The sequence below is a fragment of the Cervus elaphus genome, chromosome 33, assembly GCF_910594005.1.
Source record: "Cervus elaphus chromosome 33, mCerEla1.1, whole genome shotgun sequence".
In the NCBI taxonomy this organism is placed as follows: Eukaryota; Metazoa; Chordata; class Mammalia; order Artiodactyla; family Cervidae; genus Cervus; species Cervus elaphus.
The window spans coordinates 10,414,383-10,440,128 of NC_057847.1; the positions used below are offsets into that span (position 1 = coordinate 10,414,383).

A 25,746-nucleotide genomic window follows, 5' to 3' on the forward strand; every position below is an offset into this window, starting at 1 on the left:
TCGGCATGAATACATAGGTGAACAAAACAGACATTCCCTCCTCTCATGGAACTTACTTTACAGTGGGGCAGATAAACTATAAATAGATAAATTTGTTAAATATGTAGTATATTATTACAAATACTAAGGAGAAAAAGTAAATTGGGAAGAAGGGTATGGAATAAGGAGGATAGAAGTTAAACTTGTAGATAGGATGACCAGAGAAGACCTCACTGAGATGATGTTCTTTGCGTGAAAACCTGAAAGAAGTGTGGTAGTGAGTCATGCACATATCTGGAGGGCACCTAAGTACAAAGCTCTGAGGTGAGTGAGGGGTGGCCTTCCTGTTCTAGGAAATGCAGGTAGGCCTTGTGGATTGAGAGGAGCAGGGTGGTCGGTGGGTGCGAGAGAAAGGAGATCAGAGCTGACAGGGTAGGGAACGGCTGTGCAGAGCATATATGTCCTTGGAGGTCTTTTTAAGACTTTATACGATTGCTGCAGGGGTGCCCTAATTCTCATGGCCTGCACCCAGAAAGGCAGGAACGTGGAGTAGGATTGCTATCATGGCTTTTATGGGATCATGTCCATACAGCACCAAGGGCAGAAGAATGAGTTCCTGCGAAGCTGAAGTTAAATTCATAGAAGACGTAATTGATTCTCTCTCCTTTTCACTTCACCTCAACATGTGGCTGCAGGTGGGGTAGTAATCTTCCCTGAACATGTCCTGTGCAGTAGTCATCTGTTTTAGCTCTGGCAACTGCTTGCTTTTGTTCTGAGTAAAATGGGAAGGCACCGGATGTGCCTTTGAGCAGTGGAGGGCCAGAATCTTATATTTTAACAGAATTGATTATTTAGGCACTGCTGTGTTGAGTTTAGAGTGGATAAGATCATATCCTGATTCTGGGAAAGACTGAAGGTCAAAGGAGAAGGGGGAAGCAGAGGATGAGATGGTTAAATGGCATCATTGACTCGATGGACATGAATTTGAGCCAACTCCAGGAGAGAGTGGAGGACAGAGGAGCCTGGAGCAGTCCATGGGGTCACAGAGTCGGACATGACTTAGTGACTGAATGACCACAGCAAGATCATATAGACCGAAAATGAGCAGTGGAAGAGAAGGAGGACAGAGGTGGGAGGACCAGGAGAGCATGGTGTCGTGAAAGCCGGAGAGGAGCGCTCCGAGGAGGAGGAGTGCTGCGACGCCTCTAGTAGACAAGAATAAAGGCATACTATGCAATGGCAACACTGAAGTGACAGGTGATTTTGGCAAGCCATTTCAGGGGTGTGTTGAGGCAAAAGTTATAGTGTGGTAAGTTGGGGAGGGGAGGGGAAATGAGTAAATGGGATGTGAAGAAGCTAAGACTGTGTTCATAACCTTTTCTTCTTGAAAGAGAAACAGGGGAGAAGCTGAGGCTGTGAAATCAAGTGAGATTCCTTTTTTATTTTGTAAGGTGGAAGTTACTAAAACATGTTTGTAAATGATTGGGAATGATCCAACAGGGGAAAAGGATTATGTTGATGCTACTAATAATAGTTAACATTTACTGAGCACTTACTGTCCGTCAGATGTTGTGTTGGGATATTGATTAAAATAATCTTAGGATGGAGGTATTGATATTATCATTTCATATAAGGAAACTGGGAAGTAGAGAAATTACTGGCCCAGGGTCATGTAGCTACCAGGAGATGAGCCCAGTTATTTGAAGTGCATGCATTTAACCACTGAGTTATACTGTGTACACTGACCATGCCAGGAAAAGAGAGAGAGAGAGAGACCTCCTCAGGCATAGCCCTCGAGAAGAGGGCAGATAAATGGGAAGGCAGGGAGGACTGGCCTTTGGCAGGGGAGAGTCCCTTCTGCCTTAGTTGGGAATCGGAAGGCATGGTGCAGATGGCTACATGGTGTAGTTGGACTGCAGGTGTTTTGATAGTGGGAATAAGAGAATGTTCATGTCTTAGGGCTTCTCTATCTCTCTTTTTAAAAAATAAAGGTTAAGTCATTAGCTGAGAATCTAGTGTAGGAGGTTAAATCATTAGTTGAGAATCCAGTGTAGAGAGTAGAACTTGCCTAGGGGTAGAGGTTGAGAGGATGAAGACAGTGGAAGTCATATTCAGCAGTGGGAAAGAGAGCATGGATTGTGACACAGTTTTCTGTGCCTTTTGAGATGTGTGATCATGAATTTTACAAAGCCAGTCACAGCTGTATGGTTCTTCTGCAGTGAGATTTAGCTGTGTGGACACAGGCAGAGATAAATGGTAGGGTTTAGCTGGTGCTGAGATTTTGGCAGGATAGAGTAAATGGGAGAAGAAGGCTTGAGGGAGATGAGGGCATTTTCAAGAAAATAATGACTGCATTAAATAACTGGGGAAACCGGGCTGGATGAAGAGCAAAGTGAAGCCAGAACAAATGGTGAGAGAGTCATGGGTCACTGGAGCTCAGTAAGATCGGGGGTTTGAAGCAGTGGAGATACTTGGCAAATAAGAATAGGAGGAGGTGATCAGAGGTGGTCCAGTCTCTGAATGTTGTGGCTCAGGGTGTGGCCACGAGAGTGGGCACTAAAGGGGGTGGAAGAGCAGGGCTCATCAGGAAGGAGGATGCCCAGAAATTCCTCACTGAATCTTGATTTTCTTTCAGAAAGGCCATGACTTTCATGAAGGCGTTAGGGCAGGTAAGTGACACTTGTTTCCTTCCTGGCTATTATGGAAATAGGATTTGGGGGCATATATTGTTTTAAAAAGACAGTTGTTCTATTAGTCAAAATCAAACTTTTGTACAGATTGAAAAAATTTTTTAATATTACCAATATGAGGGAAGATCAATCTTTGAAACCAAAATTGTTTTAAAAATTCCAGTAGCCTTGTCACTACTCCCTAATTTCTATGAGAAGTAATCCTGCTCCTAGCAGTCACATGGACTACCTCTGCTGAGAGCAGTGTGGGTTTGTCAACTCTTTCTGCAGCTGCAGCCTCTGAAAGGTGCCTTTGTTCTCTTGCAAAAAGCCCCGAAGCCCCTGTTCTTCTTTTGTACTGCCTGGGGAAACCCCAGCCATTTTGAGCTCTGCCATCTACCACTTTGCCTGTACCTAGCAGCTCAACATTGCCTTGAGAAAAAACTGCATGACATAATTAGCAGCATCTGCAAATGGTATTAATTCCTATTTTTGCTTGTCATCTTCAGTCAGAATATTAAGAAAAAGCAAGCAATTGATTTTTGTTCTAGCAAATTTGCAATCTTTTTTTTATGTATGAGTTCATATCCCTATAAATAATAGCTGTCATTATGTTATGTCATTTATGTTGTATAAAATGAGTTCTTTCCCTCTGCATGTATTTTACATATCTACGTTTCTTGTGTTTTTATTTATCACTTTAATATAGTACAGACTCTGGATATACTCTATCTGAATAAAAGGTTATATTCTCTGAGTGGTAAGCCTCAGTAAACACTGGTCACTATGGTAGAATTCTCTTCATTTCTGGCATGATATAATATAAGAAGTAAAAAGTCCTTTTAGGGAACACATAGAGCTGAGTCAGCAGAGATGGTTATATGTTTTATAGAAAACATACATTCCTCCCACTGATTCCCTGCAGACACTTGCTGCGTGTGGATCAGAGCTTAGACCTCTGATGTGAGGAGGACCTGTGTGCTACTTGGTTATGCTGCTAAAGTATTCAGTGTATGTTAATAGAAGCCCTTCTTCACTTAAAAAAGAAAAGTATTATTTTTAGATATACCATTAGATATTTTAAGGAAAAAGGACTGAAACCAAGGGACATCAAAGTTCTAATTCACAGGGCAGGGGCTTATCAAGCTACTTTTTAATGAAAACTAAGTATGCAGCCTCATCTTTCAGCATAACCTCTTTATTCAGAAAGCAGTATCTATTCTGAGTAAAACTGTTAAAATGTTCTTGCATAACCAAATGTTTGCTACAATTTGCTAATTATAAAGTATGTTAGCAAATTAATTAAACTACCAAATTAGAGGAATGGTTGTCAGAAATGCTCTTAACATCTAGAATAAACTTCTTCCTTTAGAACTTACAGAAAAGAATTTTAAAAGGATTAACTCAGATTTGCTGGAGAGTTACCAACTGGAGTTTTGAGTGGGTACCTCATGAAACCTTCTGAAAAACCTGAGTTTCCTACATGGCAAGAATGTTTTACCTGTGCTGGATTAAAAATGTTGTTAGTTTGAAATTAAGTAACCTTGAAGATTTGATTAATATTCTCTTTCCTTTTGTCCTTCAGTAGACTGTTAAGAAGGTATATAGCATTGACTTGAGTGCATAAAAGAGATTCTTGTAGAATGTTCCAGGATTGTTTTTATTTACTCTGTCCAGGGAATGTAAAATTTTCAAATTGGCTGGGATCATAGCATCAGTGTTCAGTATCACCACTGATCAGATACTGGAATCCTGTAGGCAGGCGGCCAAACCTTGGAACCCTCAAGTATCCACATTTAATTATGCATAAATCCCCCTTCCCTCTATCTCCTGAGGCAACTTGCTGCCTTTGGTTCCCAGATTGCTTCTTTAATTATTTAGCCTTTTAGTGATAAACTCCTTTTTTAATGAGTTGGCCGGTTGGCCTTGTATGTTTAAATATTTTCATTCCTCACAAAAATTATGCACATTCTAAGTATGGTTGAAATTCCCTACCACAGCCATACCAAGTATAGCCTCATTTTCTTTCTTATTGTTAATTTTTTTGAGATAATTGTAGATTTACATGTAGTTGTGAGAAATATGGAGAGGTCCTCCATACCCTCCACCCAGTCTCCCAAATGGTAACATTTGTGTAACTGTAGGATGTGATCACAACCAGGAAACTGACCTTTTCCTCCCTTTTAGAAGGAGGTTATGGATTGCTTCATACCTAAAATCCTGTGGGGATACTGTGTGGCTATGCTAAGTGATAACTACACTTGAAATAAGAGAAGTAGAGCTCGTGATAACCTGAGGTGGTCTGGTGTTTTAATTCAGTGTGAGCTAGATGATTCAGCAAAACAGAAGGATGCATATTAATTATGTATAAAGTCTCTTTCCCTGTACCTTAAGTAATTTTCCTCAGTTCAGTGTAGAGGTTAGAAGACAGATCTGGGCCCTCCACCCTCCCCTGCCTTCCCTTCAAACCACACCAACTCTAGCTTTATACAGCAGAGATTTCATTTATGATTTTATTAGAAAAAGTTTGAAGGCTTAAATCACTGGATTAGTTCAGTAGGCTATGTTCAAGTTAGAAGCATCAGGCTTAGCATGTTAGGTCATCATCCAAATTCTGTGGGGACTCAATTTAAGGGGGGTAGGGGAAGGAACATATACAAAAATTTCAACTTTGCAGGAAAAGATGTGCTATAGAAAAATATGCCTAGTCCAAGGGAGTTTGTGTCAGTTCAATAATTAATATCTGGTAATACCATAAAAAAAAAATTAACATTTCTTATGTCTCTACTTGACAGTTTTAATAGATAAAGACCAGAGTCCAAAGTGGAAACCAGCTGACCTAAAAGAAGTTACTGATGAAGATTTGAATGATTACTTCAAATCTCTGGGAAGTAATGATTTGATATTTTGAAATGATTGGATTTTTAAATATTATTTTGGAGCAGAGGTTGCCAAACTATGGCACATGGGCCAAAGCCAAGCTGCTGCCGGTTTTTTTATGTATCGCTCAGCTAAAAATGGTTTTTGCCGTTTTAAATTTGGGAGAAAAGAAATCAAAGACCAGTATGGCATGTCATGTGAAAATTACATGAAATTCAAATGTCATTATCTATAAATAAAACTTCATTGGAACATGGTTTTACTCATCTGTTTATATATCTATGGCTGCTTTGAGTAGTTGCAGTAGAGATTGTAAGGCCTGCAAAGCCTAAAATATTTACTTATCTGGTCCTTTTCACAAGAAGTTTGCCAACCTCTATTTTAAAAGATGGAAAAATTTGAAGGTCTTTAGCGATTCCTGGGTTAGTATATCTAACTGAAATGGGAATTTTATGTTTTGGCTCTGGAAATTGGTTTTTAATGTTCAGTTCAGTTCAGTCATTCAGTTGTGCATGACTCTTTGCGACCCCATGGACCGCAGCACGCCAGGCCTCCCTGCCCATCACCAACTCCTGGAGTTTACCCAAATTCATGTCCATTGAGTCGGTGATGCCATCCAACCATCTCATCCTCTGTCATCCCCTTCTCCTCCTGCCCTCAATCTTTCCCAGCATCAGAGGCTTTTCAAAGGAGTCAGCTCTTCACATCAGGTGGCCAAAGGATTAGAGTTTCAGCTTCAGCATCAGTCCTTCCAATGAACACCCAGGACTGATCTCCTTTAGGATGGACTGGTTGGATCTCCTTGCAGTCCAAGCAACTCGCAAGAGTCTTCTCCAACACCACAGTTCAAAAGCATGAATTCTTCGGTGCTCAGCTTTCTTTATAGTCCACCTCTCACATCCATACATGACTATTGGAAAAACCATAGCCTTAACTAGACAGACCTTTGTTGGCAAAGTGATGTCTCTGCTTTTTAATATGCTGTCTAGGTTGGTCATAACTTTCCTTCCAAGGAGTAAGCTTTTAATGTTAAGTTTAATGTTAAGTAAACTTATATATAGGTTATAAAATGTTTTTTGGATACTTTGTTAACACTTCATAGAATTTCATAGTATAAAAATCTATTTTATTTTTCCATTTATTTTTATTAGTTAAAAATCTATTTTAAAGAATTCTGAGTTACTGTAGCTGAAGTGTTCCTTTTATAACATTAGAAATCTCAAGCAGAGAGGAAAAGGTTATTGTGAGATTGTCTCTTCATTATTAACTCAGCCTTGGCCTTCCCTGAAGTTAATCAGAATCCCTTCCTATGGTGAAAGTAAAAACATTATTTCTTGTTGCTTGCAATATTTGCTAATCTGGCAGAATGAGACATTAGAAAATTCTTATCGCTTAAGATAGACACTCTGCAATTTACCTCAGACTTTGGTGTGATAACACTAATCTGTCCTTACAGTAGTTCAAATCAGGAGAAAAAACTTGAAAACCCTCTGGTTTTCTGGTTTCAAGAAAATACTTGAAACCCTTTTGTTCTATGAAATACCTTCAGTAATTGCTACTGTTGACAAAATAAGTTTAAGGTACACAACTGTCAAAGCTAAGGTTTTTCCAGTAGTCATGTATGGATGTGAGAGTTGGACCATAAAGAAGGCTGAGCACCGAAGAACTGATGCTTTCAATCTGTGGTGCTGGAAAAGACTCTTGAGAGTCCCTTGGACAGTAAGGAGATCAAAACAGTCAATCTAAAGGAAATCAACTGTGAATATTCATTGGAAGGACTGATGCTGAAGCTAAAGCTCCAATACTTTGGCCACCTGTTGTGAAGAGCCAGCTTATATGAAAAGACCCTGATGCTTGGAAAGACTGATGACAGGAGGAGAAGGGGGCGATGGAGGGTGCGATGGTCAGACGGCATCATTGACTCAATCGTCATGAGTTTGAGAAAACTCCAGGAGATGGTGAAGGACAGGGAAGCCTGGCATGCTTCAGTCCATGGGGTCACAAAGAATTGGACATGACTGAGTGAACAACAACACAATTGTGAATGTCCCAGACTTGGAACATTAATGTCCAGGTAAGAATCATTTTTAAAGATCAGCTTATAATTTATTTTATAACTTGGTTCAGTTTTTCCTTCATTCCAAACCCCTCAGAACTAAGAGAACTTTACTTTTGAAAACTGAAAAGCAGGCAGAACTGAAAATGACAAAGATTATATCTAGCACTCTTTTCATAGATGAGGAAATTGCAGTCCAGAAGGATTTGCTTTACATTTTCTGTTCTCAATATATTTAACATGAATCATCCCTCCCCTCCCCCAAAATTAGGAACATATTTGGAAAAAAGATGCCATAGTAATGAATGAACATGTTTAAATTTATATTCTTTGTTTGTTTTGGCTGCCCTCCACTGCATGAGGGCTTCCCTGACCAGGGATCAAACCCATGCCCTCTGCAGTTGAAGCATGCATTCTTAGCCACTGGACCACAAGGGAAGTCCTACATTTATATTTTTAAAGCTCCTAAATGTGGATGCAAATGATCTAAGAAAATATTTTGTATAAATGGATTTTTATTTTCTTTGTATTTGCTATAAATGCAGAAAATGTTAAGTCCTTTATGTTAAAAAATTTGAAATCACACAATGGGAAAAAGCAGTTGCTTGCATCAATTAAATAAGAACTCATAACTAGTTAATTGCAACTGGACTTTTATTGTACAGTTAGGGAAAGTGTTTTCACAAAAATACTTGGAAAAAATATACCATTTCATAGGTAAGTCTTACAGTGAAGAGAATTTGCTAACAAATATCATTTCAAGATGTAGGGAGTACGTCTGAGCTCGTGCCCACTGCTCCAGGGAAGACATGTCCAGTTTGGTCACAGAGATACAGGATGAGGGCATTATGATTAATCAAGCCATTTATTTGTTAGAGCTTTGTTTTTAAATTACTGTTCCTTGATATTATAATTTGTCTCTTAACTTCTGATTTCTAAAACTATATAATTACAAAAGTATAGTTCCCCTATCTCATAAATGCCAATGATACCGAGTGGGCTATGCGCGTGTCATGCTACTTGATCATTCAGCATGTCTCTGTTTAATACTAATAAGGCAATCTGACACAAAGAATTCCTTTGGGACTAAGATCACGTTTATCCCCTTCAAAATTGTGCTTTAAGTGCTAATAACCACAGGTAGTTTGCAAAGAACTGATAAGGCAACAGAAAGTGGAGAGGTCTCGGATCAAAGGCCCGTGACTGAAAGGTGATAACTAGCGCTGAAGAGACACTGCCCTGGGAAGGCGGCGGCGGAAGCACATCTGTGGGGGTGTGGGTTTTAAGTGAGGAGTGGTACCTCTTCTCGGCTCATCTGCTGCTTCCACAGCTGCCCCTGCAGGTACCCTCCGTCACCGGCTGGCACTCATCGCCCCCTCCCCTGGACGTTCTTGAGGTAAAAGAATGAATGGTTTCGCACGTGTCATGTGGTAACCAATGGAGTGTGGGGAGTCTTGCCCTCACATGGCAACACTGGAAGCTTGTTTTTAGAGCCTGATGGGAATGTTGTTTCTTGGTCCCTCTTTTCCCCACTATCCTTTCCCTTATAATCTGGTCACTATTCTTATTTCTTTGTGTTCGTGATCTAAGTTGGAACAAATGTTTTCAATTCCAGTAGCTAATAATTCTTTCAGTCTTGCTTTATTAATGTATGTCTCCTTCCTTCTAAAACAGCCTTTCTAACTTTGTTCATGAAAGACCTTCAAATGGAGGAAATCTGATCTTTAAACATGAAGGCAGGTTAGAAGTTGAATTATCCTGTCAAAGATGTTCTCATTTATGTTGCCATCACACCAAACTATAACTGGATAACAGTCATATGCAGTACATTTGATCCAGCTGTTTCCTGCCTGCCCCAACATGGTTTATCCACTAACTCACTGATTATGCAAGCTTTAAGTCTCTGTGTCACAAGCTACTATAACTCTATTAAAATGAGTTGGGAGCAAGGGGGTGGTGCTCAGTGACAAAGCCATAGTATCAGAGAGGGTGGCAACAGAGATTAGGCTTCTAGCTAGATTCCGATCTGGCAGACATCCTGTATTACTCCCCTAGGAAGTAAAGGCCTAGGGCAAAGGGGGAACCTGAGGTTTAAATATTTAGGTGTAATCTAAGCCTACTAGTCTATATCCCTATGTATGCTGAAAAATCTAGTGTAATGCACTTTCATATGGCTTTGTGTTCTCACCATAATATGTATTATCTTATATACTTATATCTTTTAAACAGCAGTGACCTTGTAGTGAAAGTATATGATGCGAGATATAAAATGAAGGAAAATGACAACATCTAGGCTTTTGTCTGAGTCATTAGTATAAACACTCATAAAACTAAATTTTTCTTCATGAGCTAGAAATATGTTTTGCACATTTGGGAAACTTTCTACTCTTAGCCTTGTGACTTCAGATCTTTGTATGAACGGGGTGGTGGTTTTTGTAAAGTTGCTAATTATAAGTATAGCAGTACAGTACAAACCCGGGAGTGGGTGAAGGTTAAATGACCAGCCGTACAAATGCAACTGAAAGGTGACAGACCTGTTGCTTCGAAGAATTTTCTTTGCCCATTTACCGTGGAGAATTTAGTCTGTTTGACTGTGGGCTTCAGAGTATAATGCTAACATTAGAGGTGGCAATTCTGCCTGCTCATAAGGTCATATACATTTATGTCATTAGAGGTCACAAGCTTTTTTCTGCCTTTCTTCACTTTTGATTATAAGGGTCTACTGTATCTTAGTAAAAGTATCTTATAATGTATCAGTTTTCTTGCAAGCTAATGTCTTCTCAGTATCTTCTTTCTACTTTCCTGAATTTTCCGTCACTATCTTAAACTAATTATCTTTTCAGAAAACTTTCCAAAAAAGCCAAATTTATGAAAATAGTATAGCATATGGCTGTAGATGCCCCCATGGGCTTTTTTACCAGTAAAAATACATATGTGAGTATTCCCTTTAGAGGAATATTTGATCTTTTGTAATAACTGCACATCTCATGCATAATCCGAATAGTAATCTGAAGGGTGCCTGTCCATGTACCAGTCCCTTGTGTCTGTGAGACAGTAACACTTAACACACGTGTGGCGCTGAGATCAGGCTCTTCTTGCCACCTTGTCAGCTAGGGCTTCTGTTACTTTATAGTTCTCTGGATTGCTGTTTATAAAAGCTAGGCATGCTGGTTTTCTTGTATAGTAATATCACTGGGCTACCTAATTCAATGCAGTAAACATTGTCATGACTTCTATAAATTGTATCTTGTTAAGATGCTTATATGCAAAGTCTGAATCATCCAATAACAGCTGTGATTAGTTACGGCCCTGACTAACTATCCAGGTGATAGGTATGCTTTTCATCTACATAAGTAATGATTTAATTAAGGACAAGGTTCATGGTAGACCTCTTCCACATGGGTTGCTTTCTTATGTTTGACCATTTGTGTTAAGGAGGGATCCAAACCTTGACCCAAAAGGTTTTGACAAACAAAACCCATTGTTAACCACTCTGACTTGAGTGCCATTCCCTTACCCAAGCATTTCAAGAAAAATCTTTTTGTACCTTGTGGTTTTTGTTTAAACTGACAGTTATTTTAAAGAAATGTCTTTAAAATAACCAGTTGTAAACCCAAGGTGCTTTTAAAATTCTTATTTCTTTGGTGATGGCATTACTGCCTCTGGAAGGAAGTGGTGTGACACACAGCTGATTGATTCCTGTGGCTCCAGAGGACTTACATTTAAACCTTTAGTGACTAAAATCCAAGACCACGCAGAGAGAAACTGCTGTTAATGTAGAACTGCTTAAAACACTTCATTTTAGGTATTAGACTCTTGAAGCTATTGTAATATTTTTCTTTACACCCAGATGGAGTTATTTGTATTTATTCACACCAGTTTCTGTTATTGTTTCATGTATTTAAACTAGCACCAACTTTATCCACAGTTCAAGAAAGTGTTGTCATCTTACACATAGAATCAAGGCCCTTCACTCTCAATATATGGGATGTCATGGTACTTGAGGTTGTTGCCTGCCCACTGCTGCAAGGCATCACTCAAGATTTCCTGGGACAGGTGCTGTGCAAATTCGAAGACCACAATTTGAGGCCCTGGGGGTTCCTTCACTTCCTCTTTGACACTAACTAGAGAAGGTCTCCTGGGTAGAAATTTCTCTTCAGGCATAAAGTTTTCTTCACTCACATGCCTCTTCTCACTCTCAAGTGTGGTGGGAAATGGGAAAGTTTGCTTTGATTTCATGCAGCCCATGTTATGAAGAGCTCTGACTGAGTGAAGGAAAGCAGTAGCAAAGACTACTTCAATAGCATCTTTGGAAAACACCAAGCATTGTCCACTTGATACTGACCAGTGTTTTTCCTCTCCAGGACACTTCAGAAATCAATATTCCCTTTCACCAATCTTCACATGTAGTGTTTTATCTGTCAAGAGAAGGTAAATTTCATTTTGAAGTCATATAATGCAAATACTGCCCAATTCGGTAGCAAGTAGAAACAAATCTTTACCACTTTACTAAGGTATCAACAGCTTTATCTTACCAATAGAAAAGATAATCATTCAAAACTGGCAATTAAGAAATAGGAAAACATTTTTTCAAGATCATGAAAATTTTATAAAACTGAAAACAGTCAAACTGTTGTTACCTTAGTTTTTTCTATGTACACCAGGGTTCAGCAAATGATATATAGCCTTTGGTTGTAGTACACTGCAGGGACAAAAACACTGGTGGCCATAGTACTGGGGAAAACTCATTGGTATGAGCTCCTTTGGCCAGGTGAGATGCTGAGAAAGATTGAAGGCAGGAGGAGAAGGGGACAACAGAGGATGACATGTTTGGATGGCATCACCGACTCAATGGCCATGAGTTTCAGCAAACTCCAGAAGATAGTGAAGGACAGGGAAGCCTGGAATGCTGCAGTCCATGGGGTGGCAAAGAGTTGGACACGACTGAGTGCCTGAAGAACAACAGTGAGCTCTTCTGGAGGTGGCCATAGAGAGAAGTGAAGTCACTCAGTCATGCCTGACTCTTTGTGACCCGATGAACTGTAGCCTGCCAGGCTCCTCTGTCCATGGGATTTTCCAGGCAAGAATACTGGAGTGGGTTGCCATCTCCTTCTCCAGGGGATTGTCCCAACCCAGGGATCGAACCTAGGTCTCCTGCATTGCAGACAGACTCCTTACTGGCTGAGCCATGAGGGAAGTTTAGAGGTGGCCATTTTCTCCCCCAAACCTGGCCCCACCCATGACCCTATAGGCTCCAGTACTGGGAACCCTCAAGGCAAACAACCAGCAGGGTGGGAACACAGACCCACCCATCAGCAGACAGGCTGCCTAAAGTCTTTATGAACCCATAACTGCCAGCTAAACACACCCGTTGAAATAGCCCTGCCCACCAATGGACAGGAACTAGTCCCTCCCACCGGGAAGCCTGCACAAGCTCTTACCCCGGGCTCATGCACCAGGAGGCAGACAGCAGGAGCAAGAGGAACCACAGCCCTGCAGCTTGTGAAATGAAAAGGGCAGTCACAGAAAGTCAGACACAATGAAGATGGCAGAGGAATATGTCCCAGACAATGAACAAGATAAAAGCCCTAAACAACCACCAAGGGAAGTGAAGCTAGGTAGTCTACTCCCAAATAAGGAATTCAGAGTAATGACAGTAAAGATGACCCAAAGTCTCCGGAAAAGAATGGAGGCACAGTACAAAAAGATACATACATGTTTAGTAAAGAGCTAGAAGATCTAAAGAGATGAACAATGACAATAACTGAAAATACATGAGAATAAATCATCAGAATAAATGGGCAGAAAAATGGATAAGTGTGAGTTGGAAGACAGAATGGTGGGAATCAAAGACATAAAATATTAAAACAAGGGAAAAGCAACAAATAATATACAAGGCAATTCCCATAAAGTTTTTCAGCAGAAATTCTGCAGGCCAGAAGGGTATGATAGATTTACAGTGATGAAAGGGAAGAACCTTCAACCAAGAATATTCTACCCAGAAAGTCTCTCCATTCAGATTTGACAGAGAAATCAAAAGTTTTACAGACAAACAAAGCAAAAAGAATTCGACACTATCAAACCAGCTTTGTAACACACTAAAGGAACTTCTTTAAGCAGGAAAGAAAAAATGGCCACAAGTAGAAACAAGAAAACTATGAATGGAAAAGCTCACTGGTAAAGGCAAACATACAGTAAAGGCAGGAAATCATCTGACACAAATACAATATCACAGCCAGTGATTGTGAGCAGGGTACAAATACAGGATACTGGAAATGTATTTGAAATTAAAAGACCAGTAACTTAAGACAATCTTGTTTATATATAGAATGCTATATCAAAACCTCATGATAACCGCAAACCAAACATCTACAATAAATTCACTCACTCACACACACAAAGGAATCCAAATACAGTACGAAAAGTCACAAGAGAAAAGAGGAAGGGGAGAAAAAAAAACCTACAAAAAAAATCCACCACAATTAACAAAATGGCCATAAGAACCATATATATTGATAATTACCTGAAATGTAAATGGATTAAACATTCCAACCAAAAGAAGTATATTGGCCAAATGGATTAAAAGAAAACAGGACCTTTATATATGCTGTCTACAGGAAACTCATTTCAGATTTAGGGACACATACAGTCTGTAAATGAGGGGATGGAAAAAGATATTCCATGCAAATAGAAATCAAAAGAAAGCTGGAGGAGCAATACTCATCAGATAAAATAGACTAGAAAGACTGTTACAAGAGACAAAGGACACTACATAATGATAAAGGGATCAATCCAAGGAGATATAACAAGTATAAACATGTATGCACCCAAAATAGTATTTGCCTTATATATTCAGGTGCTCCTAACAGCTATAAAAGTAGAAATTGCCAGTAACAATAATAGTGGGAGATTTTAATAGCCCACTTTCATCAATAGACCAGACAGAAAATCAATAGGGAAACACAGGCCTTAAATGACATATCAGACTTGATGGAAGATAATTGCTATTTATAGAGCAATCTATTCAAAAGCAGAATACACACTCTTTTTAAGTGCACATGGAGCATTCTCCAGGATTGATCACATGCTGGGCCACAAAGCAAATCTTGTTTAAATTTAGGAAAATGGAAATCATATTAAGCAGCATTTCTGAGCCCAACATTAGAGATTACAAATCAACTACAAGAAAAAACTTGTAAAAAACACAAACACGTGGAGGTTAAACAGTATGCTACTAAAAAATCAATAGATCACTGAAGAAATCAGAGAAAATGAAAGCCACAATGATCCAAAACCTATGGGATGCAGGAAAAGCAGTTCTAAGAGGAAGTTTATAGCCATACAATTTTACATCAGGAAACAAACCTCACCTTACAGCTAGAGCGACTAGAGAAAGAACAAACAAAACCCAGTTAGTAGAAGTCATAAAAACCAGAGATAAATGAGACAAAGAAAACAATAGAAATATCAATGGGAAAAAAAGCTGGCTTTCTTATAAAACTGATAAACTTTCAGCCAGATTCACCAAGAAAAAAAGGATCATCTTGAAATTCTGCCTGGGGCATCTTCCAAGATTAACACTAGAAGGTTGAGTCCAAGCAGAGTGGCAACTCTGCTATGTTACAGAGGCAGAGACTGAATTACTGAAGCAGATAAAATTACAGGAGAATTCAAGAGAAAAGGGAGTTGGGAGGGAGGCAGAAATTTTCATGAGGTCTCACTAAAACCAAGCAGGACCCTGCAGGGCCTTCCTCGGGAGAGACTCGTGGGTCCTCTGCCTTTTCCAAGGCCTTCTCTGAGTTCCAAAGAACAAATGCAAAAATAAAGGAAAACAGTCAAGCAAGCCAAAATAATAATAGCCATGAAACAAAGTCAAGGATCTTTAACTCCTCTTCAAGTGCTATAGATAATACCTTGAGCCATATTCTTGCTTTGCAGATACTAAAACCATCAGGTGAAGGAAGTTAACTGTCTGCTGACCACCAGCATGCAGACCCCAGACTGGTTGGAACCAGAAGGTTGATGATATTAACTCCAAAGTGCCACCTAGTTACCTCACCACTAACCAATCAGAAGGATGTCCATGAGGTGATCACACATTCCGAGACCTTCTCCCTCACCCTGCCTCTTAAAAAAAAACTTGAAAAATGTATACCTGTGTATGTCTAGCTGAATCACTTTGCTGTACGCCTGAAACTAACATATTGTTAATTAACTTTATTCCAATGTAAAATAAAAACTTAAAGACAAATGTCCAATGATTATAAAAAATAAACTTGACACTTTTCTATTTAATGACTATGTTTTAAACAGTGTTTCTGTGTGTTTGTTGCTACAGCAGCCTTAATTAATCTGAACACGGGTAATAAAGCTTCTTAAAAACAAAAACCCCTTCACCAAAAGCCATCAAGGAGTTCAGGGATTTTGACCATGATCTGTTTTATTCTCCTTGCTTGGCCCCACACTAGGCATCTTGCAATAAACACTGCTTTCTTCACCACAACCTGGTGTCAGTTGCTTAGCTTTTCTGTGTATCAGAAAAGCAGACCTAAATCTGGTTTGGTTGAGGGCTGGGGTGTGTACATACAGAAAACATTTGCAAGACTTAGCAAATGAATACCTGCTCTGGGACTTAGAATTGAACAGTGATGCTATAAGTTCAATAGTGCTAGGGAATTCCTGAAGTTCCACACCAGCCAAAGTAAAGAAACCTCACTGAACACTTGAGGCATTTAGCTACTATGTGTGACACTTTAGGAGTGAACCCTAGAGCCGAGTTTAATAAAACTTTTCACTAAAGGGCTAGATAATATAGTTAGTTCCCTACATACCAACAGATTCCATTCTGAGAGCATGTTTGTAAGTCCAGTTTGTTCCTAAGTCCAACAAAGTTAGCCTAGGTACTCAGTTAACACTATCAGCTATGTAGTACTGTGTGTAATAGGTTTATAATACTTTTCACACAAAAAATACATAAAAAATAAAACATTTTTGAAAATGGCAGAGAAGGACATGTACTCATCTCCTCTTGTGAGAGCACCAAAATTGCAAATAACTGTTGAACAACCATTGATAGGAGGACGCTGAAACCCATCACAAAAAGATACCCCACATCCAAAGAGAAGAAGCTGCAGCAAGTTGGTAGGAGGGACGCAATCACAATAAAATTAAATCTCATACCTGCTGGGTGGGTGAACCACAGGCTGGAGAACAATAATACCAAAGAAGTCCTTGCACTATTGTGAAGGTTCTGAACCCCAAGTCAGGCTCGCCAGCCTGGGCATCCAACAAAGGGACTGGGATTCCTCAGGAAATCTGGCCTTCAGGGCCAGTGGGATTTGATTATAGGCCTTCCAGAGGACTGAGGGAAACAGACACTCCAGTCTTGGAGGGCACAAACAAAGTGTTGCATGCACCAATACCTACAGGAGAGGAGCAGTGACTACTGAACCAAAACTACCTGCTAGTGTTGGAGAGCCTCCTGTGGAGGCATGGGTCGGCATAGGCTCACCACAGGGATGGGGCACTGGAAGGTCCCCCTTGGTATAAACCCTCTTGGAGTTCACCATTAACCCTACCATAGAACCTGTAGACCCCAGGGCTGGGTCTCCTCAGGCCAAACTACTACCAGAGAGGGAGTGCAACGCACCCCCCCACCCCCCCACCCCCCACCCCCCGCCATGAGCAGACAATTGGATTAAAGCTTTACTGAGCAAGGCCCTGTCCCGTGAGCAAGACCCAGTTTTTCCCGTGCCAGTCCTTCCAATCAAGAAGCTTACACAAGCCTCTTAGCCTCATCCGTCAGAGGACAGACAGAAGAAGCAAGAAGAACAGCCTCACAGCTGCTGAAACAAAAACCATATTACAGAAAGTTAATCACGATGAAAAAGCAGAAAGCTATGTTCTAGATGAAGGGACAAGATAAAATCCCAGAAAAACAACTAAATGAAGTGGAGATAGGCAACCTTCCAGAAGAAGAATTCAGAATAATGATAGTAGAGATGATCCAGGATCTCAGGAAAAGAATGGAGGGAAAGATTGAAAAGATGCAAGAAATGTTTACCAAAGACCTAGAAGAACTAAAGAACAAGCAAACAGATGAATAATAGACTAGAAGGTATCAATAGCAGAATAACTGAGGCAGAAGAACAGATAAATGACTGGGAGGACAGAATATAAAAAAAAAGAATGAAAAGAAATGAATACAGCCTAGGAGACTTCTGGGACAACATTAAACACATCAACATCCACATTATAAGAGTCCCAAAAGGAGAAGAAAGAAAGGACCTGAGAAAATATTTGAAGAGATAATAGCTGAAGACTTCCCTAACGTGGGAGAGGAAATGGTCAACCAAGTCCAGGATGCACAGAGAGTCCCAGGAAGGATAAAGCCAAGGAGGAACACACTGAGACACATAGTAGTCAAACTGACAGACTAAAGACAGAGAGAAAATATTAAAAGCAACAAGGGAACTCCTATCAAGCTATCAGCTGATTTCTCAACAGAAATGATACAAAACCAAAAGGGAATGGCATGGTGTATTTAAAGTGATGAAAGGGAAGAACCTAGAACCAAGAATACTCTACCCAGCAAGACTCCTTCAGATTTCATGGAGAAATCAAAAGCTTTCCAGACAAGCAAAAGTTAAGAGAATTCAGCACCACCAAACCAGCTTTACAACAAATGCTAAAGGAACTTCTCTAGGCAAGAAACCCAAGAGAATGAAAAGACCTATGAAAATAAACCCAAAACAATTAAGAAAATGCTAATAGGATCATACATATTGATAATTACCTTAAATATATATGGGTTAAATACACCAACCAAAAGACTTAGACTGACTATTGGATGAAAAAATGTGGATGTATGCACTTCAACTTACCACATCACTCTGCTTGACACCCCCTCCAATTGTATGTAATTATTTTATATTGTTAACTTAATCATGTTCCCATTATGACTTACAGTTATAATTATCTTCTATTTTTTGTCTGGCTATTGATTGTGAAAACTGATAAACATCTTTAACTATTTTGATTATGTAACTATTACTCACTTAATACCACTGTATCATGATTGGTCAACAGAAAAATAATAGAACTTCATATCACCAAAACTAGGATCTAATAGAAAAACCTGTAATCAGTTTTTAAAATCCAGATGCATATCATAATTATCTTGAAATTTTTTGAAAAATACCAATGCTGGGTATTGCTTTTTTTCTCCAGAGCTCCAGATATTATGTTTCTAAAAAGCAGTCATGTTTAAAAACAACTGGACTATATGATGATCTTTTATTTTTATATAGTTTATTTTACTTTTTCTATTTCATATTCAGCATTCCCATTTCATTTAGTTTATGTTCTCCAATTTCTCCTTCTCTTTTTATTTGATGTTCTTTCTCAAGCCTTTAACAAGTGTAGAAGAAAAGCTTTTGTATACATATATATATATACACACAAATGTGTGTAATATATATATTAGAAAACTTATGAATTTTTGCCTAATTATGACATTTTGATTCTGTTTGATTTAGTATGACTATAATTTTGGTTTCTAATTAAAACTAGATATACAACAAGCAACAAAGGTTTACTTTAGAACATAGGGAACTATATCAATATCTTGTAATAACTTATGATGGAAAATAATTTCAAAATAATACATGTGTATTTGTATAACTGAATCGCCTTGCTGTGCGCCTGAAACATTGTGAGTCAACTATACTTCAATAAAATATATGTATATTTTTAAGTAAAACATTTTTTCTTGAAAAGTACAATAGTACAGTAACAATAGCTGGTACTTCTTAACCATACCAGCTGTATCACTGCTGCTTTTATGCTTGCTTCTGGACATCCTAAACTTGAAATAAAGATACTGTACTACAACTGTATACAGTACTGTGCATTAAAATATGCAAAAGGAGAACTACTTGCAGAGGATTACACATGTAGGCCAGACATGGGAACTAACAAGACACGTTTGTATCTTTGAAAGTTCGCAACTTGAAGTTTCGCATATAGGGGACTTACTGTGTATAATTTAGTTTTGTGAGCCATATGGCCTATGTTACACTACTCAGGCCTGCTATTGTAGTGCAGAGGGAGCCATAGATCATTTGTAAACAGATGGGCAAGGAGTAAGTTCCAATAAAAGTTAAATTTTAAAAACCAGGCAGCCAGTCCAATGGGCCATATTGGACTAAGTTCACACAAACAGTTCCATCTGAACAAAGGATAAAATTCAACACTATTTAGAGGAAGATGGCATAATCCAAATTCCTACAAATTATACACAATGTCTACCACATAATAAAGTATTACCAATAATGCAAATAAACAGGAAAATGTGCCTATTCAAGAAATAAAAGTTACTAGAAACAGATCCACAGATGACCGAGCACTTGGTAATTAACAGAACTTAATAGAACTTTAAACAGCAATGTAAATAATTTCAAGGCTCAGATGGTAAAGAACCTGCCTGCAATGCAGAAGACCCAGGTTCAATCCCTGGGGTGGGAAGATACCCTGGAGAAGGGAATGGCAACTCACTCCAGTATCACTGCCTGTAGAATTCCATGGGCAGAGAAGCCTGGTGGGCTACAGGCCATGGGATCACAAATAGTCAGACACGACTGAGCAACTAACACACACACACGGACATAAAGGAAAAATGATCACTGAGTGAGCAAATACAGTATCTCAGCAGAGAAATAGAAATTGTAACAAAACACACAAGAAGTAAATTCAAGAACAAATGAAAAACTCATTATATGGGCTATTGGGCATTAGAGAAGAAAGATTAGTAAGCTTGAATATAAATCCATAGATACAACCAATCTGAAAAAGAGGGGGAAAGATTTTAAAAAACTGAACAGAGAAACCACTAAAAAGATAATGTAAATATAACTTTAAAACAATGAGACATTAGATATATTTAACCTAGAAGAAGGCAGGAAAGGATGAACATAGGAGGAAAAAAATAATGGGATAATTAGAAAACAGCAGAGTCGCTGACCATAGATATCAAAAATTACTTAATGAACTAAAAATTTCAATTAAAAGGCAGACTAGGTAAATAAGATCCACATGTAGTCAACTAATCTTTGACAAAGGAGCAAAGATAATAGAGCAAAGACAGTCTTTTCAGTATGTACTGAAACAACTGGACATTCATTATAAAAAAAAAAGTTTAGACAGACCTAACACCTTTCACAAAAGTTAGCTCAAAGTGAATCTAAATATAAAGCAAACTGTAAAACTTAAAAGATAAAATCCAGGAGTTACATCTAGAGAAATCTAAATGACCTTGGGTTTGGCAATGACCTTTCAGATACAACATCAGAGGTATGATTCATGAAAGAAAGGATTGATAAATTGGACTTTGTCAAAAGTAAAGATTTCTGTGTAACACACTTCACAGAAAACGAGAAGACAAGCCACAGACTGGGAGAAAGTATTTGCAAAAGCATATCTGATAAAGGATTGTTTATCCAAAATATACAAGAACTCTTAAAACTTAGTAAGAAAACAGGTTGATTAAAAAATGGACACTAGATCTGAACAAACATACTTACCAGAGAAGACAAATGGCAAATAAGCGTGTGAAGGAATATTTAACATCATATATCATTAGGGAGTTGCATTTTAAAACAACATTATGATATCAGTACAATCTATACGAATTGCAAAAATCCGAAACACTGACAGCACAAAATGCTGTTGAAGACGTGGAGAAACAGACCTCTCATTCATTGCTAGGGGAAATGCAAAACTGCACAGCCTCTGCAGAAAACAGCTTGGCAGTTTCTTACAAAATTAAGTGTACTCTTTCCATATGATCCATCAGTTACACTCTTTGGAATTTACCCAAGTGAGCTAAAAAATTATGTCTACACAAAAACTCATATGTGGATGTTTATTTATAATTGCAAAAACTGGAAGCAACCAAGATGTCCTTCAGTAGTAGGTGAATGGGTGAACAGTGGAATAATCAGACAATGGAATATTATTCAGTGTTAAAAAGAAATATGTTATCAAGTCATGAAAAGAAACTGAAAAACCTTAAATGCATTTTACTAAGCTCTAAAGAAGACAATCTTTCCAACTGTATGACAGTCTGAAGAAATGAAAATTATGGAGACAGTAAAAAGCCCAGGGGTCGCCAGCAAGTAGAGAGGAGGGAAGATTGACTAGGTGGAGCACAGAGAAGTTTTAGGGTAGTGAAATTCTCTGTATGCTACTATAATGATGGATAATGTGCCAGCTGTCAAACCCACAGAATGTATAGCACCAAGAATGAACCCTAACGTCCAGTAAAGACTTGGAGGGGTCATATGTCAATGTAGATTCACTGACTGTAACGTTTAGATTGGAATGTTGACAGTGGGTGAGGCTGTGTGTGTTGGAGGGTGTGAGGGGAGTGGGAAGAAGGTAACTGTATTTCCTGCTCAGCTTTGCTGTGAACCTATTTTAGAGCAGTTTTATGCTCTAAAAAAGGAAGTCTCTTTAAAAAATCCAACTGTATGCTAATTATAAGAGATATACCTTACATACAAATATACCAGTTGCAATGAGAAGATGAGAAAGGATATACAATGCAAACAAGAAGTATAAAAAGCTGCTGTGGCTATATGAATATCAGACAAATCAAACCTCAAAGAACCAGTAGTATTACAGAAATTAAGAGGGACATTTTATGTGTCAATGAGGAGAAGACATGATAATCATAAGTGTATAGGTAACTAATAACAAAGCTTCAAAACACATTAAGAAAAACTGACAAAGGCAGAAACAGTATTCTCTCAGTAACTGATAAGAATACCCAAAGGAAAAAAGTAGGGAATTCAGTTTTTTAACAACACTATAATTCCACTGGGACTTAACTGACATTTATAGAAGATTATACCCAACAACTGTAGGATAAACTCTTATAAAATGAATATAGAACAGTCACCAAGATAGACTACATGATGGTCTCTACAGATTTCAAAAGCTTGGAATCTTAGAGTATATTTTCCAACCATCACAGAATTAATAAATAATAAAATACCCAGGAAAGTCCCAGATACTTGGAAACTAAATAACAAATTTCTAAATAACCCATGGGGAAAAGAAGAAATCATAAGGAAATTAACATATTTTCAACCAAGTAATAGAAGCCACAACATATCAAAAATTTTTAAATGCACTGTTGAAAGTTTAAAGGGAAACTGATAAGACTTAAGTCCTTGTAACAGAAAAGAAGAAAGCATTAAGTCAGTAATCTAAGCTTTCACCTTTAAAAGGTAGAAAAAGAAAAGTAAATTAAACCCAAAGTAAACAGAAGGAAGGAAATAGTATAGATGAGAGCAGAAAAAAAAAAAAAAAAAGCAAAGGAAAAGGAAAATAATGGTGAAACATCAATGGAACCAATAGTGGTTCTTTAAAAAAAATCTCATAAAATAGCTAAGTCTGTATCTAGTCTGATCAAGAAAATGAGAGGACACCATAACCAAGAAGTGATTGGGGGAAGGACATTACTATATATTCCTTACCCATTAAAAGACTAAGAAGGGAATATTATAAGCAACTTTGTACACACCAAATTACCAAAACTGGCACAAGAGAAAACAGAAAGTCTGACATCCCTATATAAATGAAATAAATTGTATTTATAACTTAAGAAGAAATTTCTTGGGAAATTCTTTCCCAAGAAGAAATCTCTGGGCTCAAATTATTGCTAAGATGTCAGTTCTCCCCCAATTTATATAAATTTACATATAAGCACTATCCCAGGAGGCTTTTTTGTAGACACTGACAAACTGATTCTAAAATTCCATTCAAAATCCCAGCAGGATGTGTTATAAACACACCAAGTCTAAGCTCACTATGGAAATGCAAAGAAATTAGAATAGCCAAAACAATTTTGAGAAAGATCAAATTTGGAATACTCACACTTTTTAAGAATGATTAAAAGGCTACAATAATCAAGACAGTGCTATATTGATGAAAGGCCAGACACACAAATTTTTGGAACAGAAGAGTCCAGAAATAGACCCACAGAAATATGGTCAATTGAGTTTTGACAACTGTGCAAAAATAATTCAGTGCAAAAAGGCTAATGTTTTCAATGACTGGAACTAGAATAACTGGACAGTCATATCCACCCCCTCAAAGATCTATGCCTTACCCTTTATATAGAAAATTAACTCAAAGGGAGTCATAAATCTAAACATGTAAGACTTTTACGAGACATTACAGAAAATATTCATGATCTTGGGTTTGACAAAGAGCTTCTAGCTATGACACCAAAAGCATGAACCATAAAAAAAACTGATAAACTTAACTAAATGAAAATTGAAAACTTTTGTTCTGAGTATAACACAGTTAAGGAAATAAAAAGATGATCCCCAGATGGAGAAAAAAATATTTGCACATCATTTGCCCAACAAATGATTTCAATCTAGAATGGTCAAACACCAAAAGTCAACAGTAAGAAAACAAACCAATTTTTAAAGAATGTGTAACAGAATTTTCATGCAAGACATCATCTATGGATGGCAAGTAAGTACATGAAATGAAAGTGAAGTTGCTCAGTCATGTCCAACTCTTTGCAACCCCATGCAGCCTACCAGTACATGCTCAACAATACTGGCCATCTGAAGAATGAAAACCATGATATGATACATCTGTACATCTATTAAAATGGGTAAAATTAAAAATATGCAATATCAAGTGCTGGTACGTATGCAGGGCAATTGAAACTTTCATAATTGCTAGTGGGGATGCAAAATAGCACAGCTACTCTGGGAAACAGCTTAGCATTTTCTTATAAAGCTGGAACATCCACTTATCGTATAACCCAACACACCTAGGTATTTAGAGAAATGAAATTTGTGTTCACATAAAAAGCTTTATGTAGATATTTATCACAGTTTTATCCATGACTGCCAAAAATTGAAAGTAGCAAAGATACTGATACCAATATGGATGACTCTTAAAGGCATGATGCTGATTGAAAGATCCCAGTCTTAAAAGGTTTCATGTTGCATGAATTTACTTATTGTATAGTGCATGCTTCTGGAAAAGGCAAAACTATAGGAACAGACAACTGATGTGGTCTTTAGGGGTCAGGGTAAGAGGAGAATGTGACTACAAAGAGGCAGCAAAAGGGAACTTTTCTGGGGTGTTAGAACTGTTACACTTACTTAACTTATATACAGAGTACATGATGAGAAATGCCAGCTGGATGAAGCACAAGCTGGAATCAAGATGGTGGAAGAAATATCAATAACCTCAGATATGCAGATGACACCACCTTATGGCAGAAAGCGAAGATGAAAGTGAAAGAGGAGAGTGAAAAGGCTGGCTTAAAACTCAACATTCAAACAATGAAGATCATGGCATTTGGTCCTGTCACTTTATGACAAATGGATGGGGAAGCAATGGAAACAGTGACAGACTTTATTTTCCTGGGCTCCAAAATCACTGCAGATGGTGACTGCAGGCATGAAATTAAAACACTTGCTCCTTGGAAGAAAAGCTGTGACAAACCTAGATAGTGTATTAAAGAGAAGAGACATTACTTTGCCAACAAAGATCCATCTAGTCAAAGCTATGGTTTTTCCAGTAATCATGTATGGATGTGAGAGTTAGACCATATAGAAAGCTGAGCATTGAAGAATTGATGCTTTTGAACTGTGGTGTTGGAGAAGACTCTTGAGAGTCCCTTGGACAGCAAGGAGATCCAACCAGTCCATCTTAAAGGAAATTAGTCCTGAAAATTCATTGGAAGGACTGATGTTGAAGCTGAAACTCCAGTACTTTGACCACCTGATGCAAAGAACTGACTCCTCTGAAAAGACCCTGATGTTGGGAAAGATTGAAGGCGGGAGGAGAAGGGGATGACAGAGGATGAGATGGTTGGATGGCATCACCAACTCAATGGACATGAGTTTGGGCAGGCTCTGGGAGTTGGTGATGGACAGGGAGGCCTAGCATGCTGCAATGCATGCAGTCACAAAGAGTCGGACATGACTGAGTGATAACCTGAACTGAGAACTGTTACGTATCCTGATTGTCATAGTGGTATATGAATCTATACATATATCCAAACTCATAGAACTATTCACCAAAATAAAGTCAGCTTTGCTGTATGTAAAATGAAAATTAAAAAGG

The 25,746-nt window shown here is 38.3% G+C and overlaps 2 protein-coding genes across 7 annotated transcripts in view; one reads left to right on the plus strand and one right to left on the minus strand.

The window, feature by feature from the left end:
• HIBCH (3-hydroxyisobutyryl-CoA hydrolase) overlaps positions 1-5,784 on the plus strand; it is a 107,912-nt gene extending 102,128 nt beyond the window's left edge. For 2 of the 3 annotated variants that reach the window (XM_043894387.1, XM_043894388.1), the window contains 2 exons: positions 2,615-2,648; positions 5,444-5,784. In XM_043894387.1, the coding sequence (XP_043750322.1) occupies positions 2,615-2,648; positions 5,444-5,559 (150 nt within the window). In that variant the 3' untranslated portion in view covers positions 5,560-5,784. The remainder of the gene's footprint in view (positions 1-2,614; positions 2,649-5,443) is intronic. The other variant, XM_043894389.1, reaches the window with a different exon arrangement.
• A 2,436-nt stretch (positions 5,785-8,220) lies between these two features.
• C33H2orf88 (chromosome 33 C2orf88 homolog) overlaps positions 8,221-25,746 on the minus strand; it is a 37,082-nt gene continuing 19,556 nt past the window's right edge. For all 4 annotated transcript variants that reach the window (XM_043894618.1, XM_043894619.1, XM_043894620.1 and 1 more), the window contains exon 2: positions 8,221-12,002. In XM_043894618.1, coding sequence (XP_043750553.1) covers positions 11,545-11,832 — 288 coding nt within the window. In that variant the 5' untranslated portion in view covers positions 11,833-12,002 and the 3' untranslated portion in view covers positions 8,221-11,544. The remainder of the gene's footprint in view (positions 12,003-25,746) is intronic.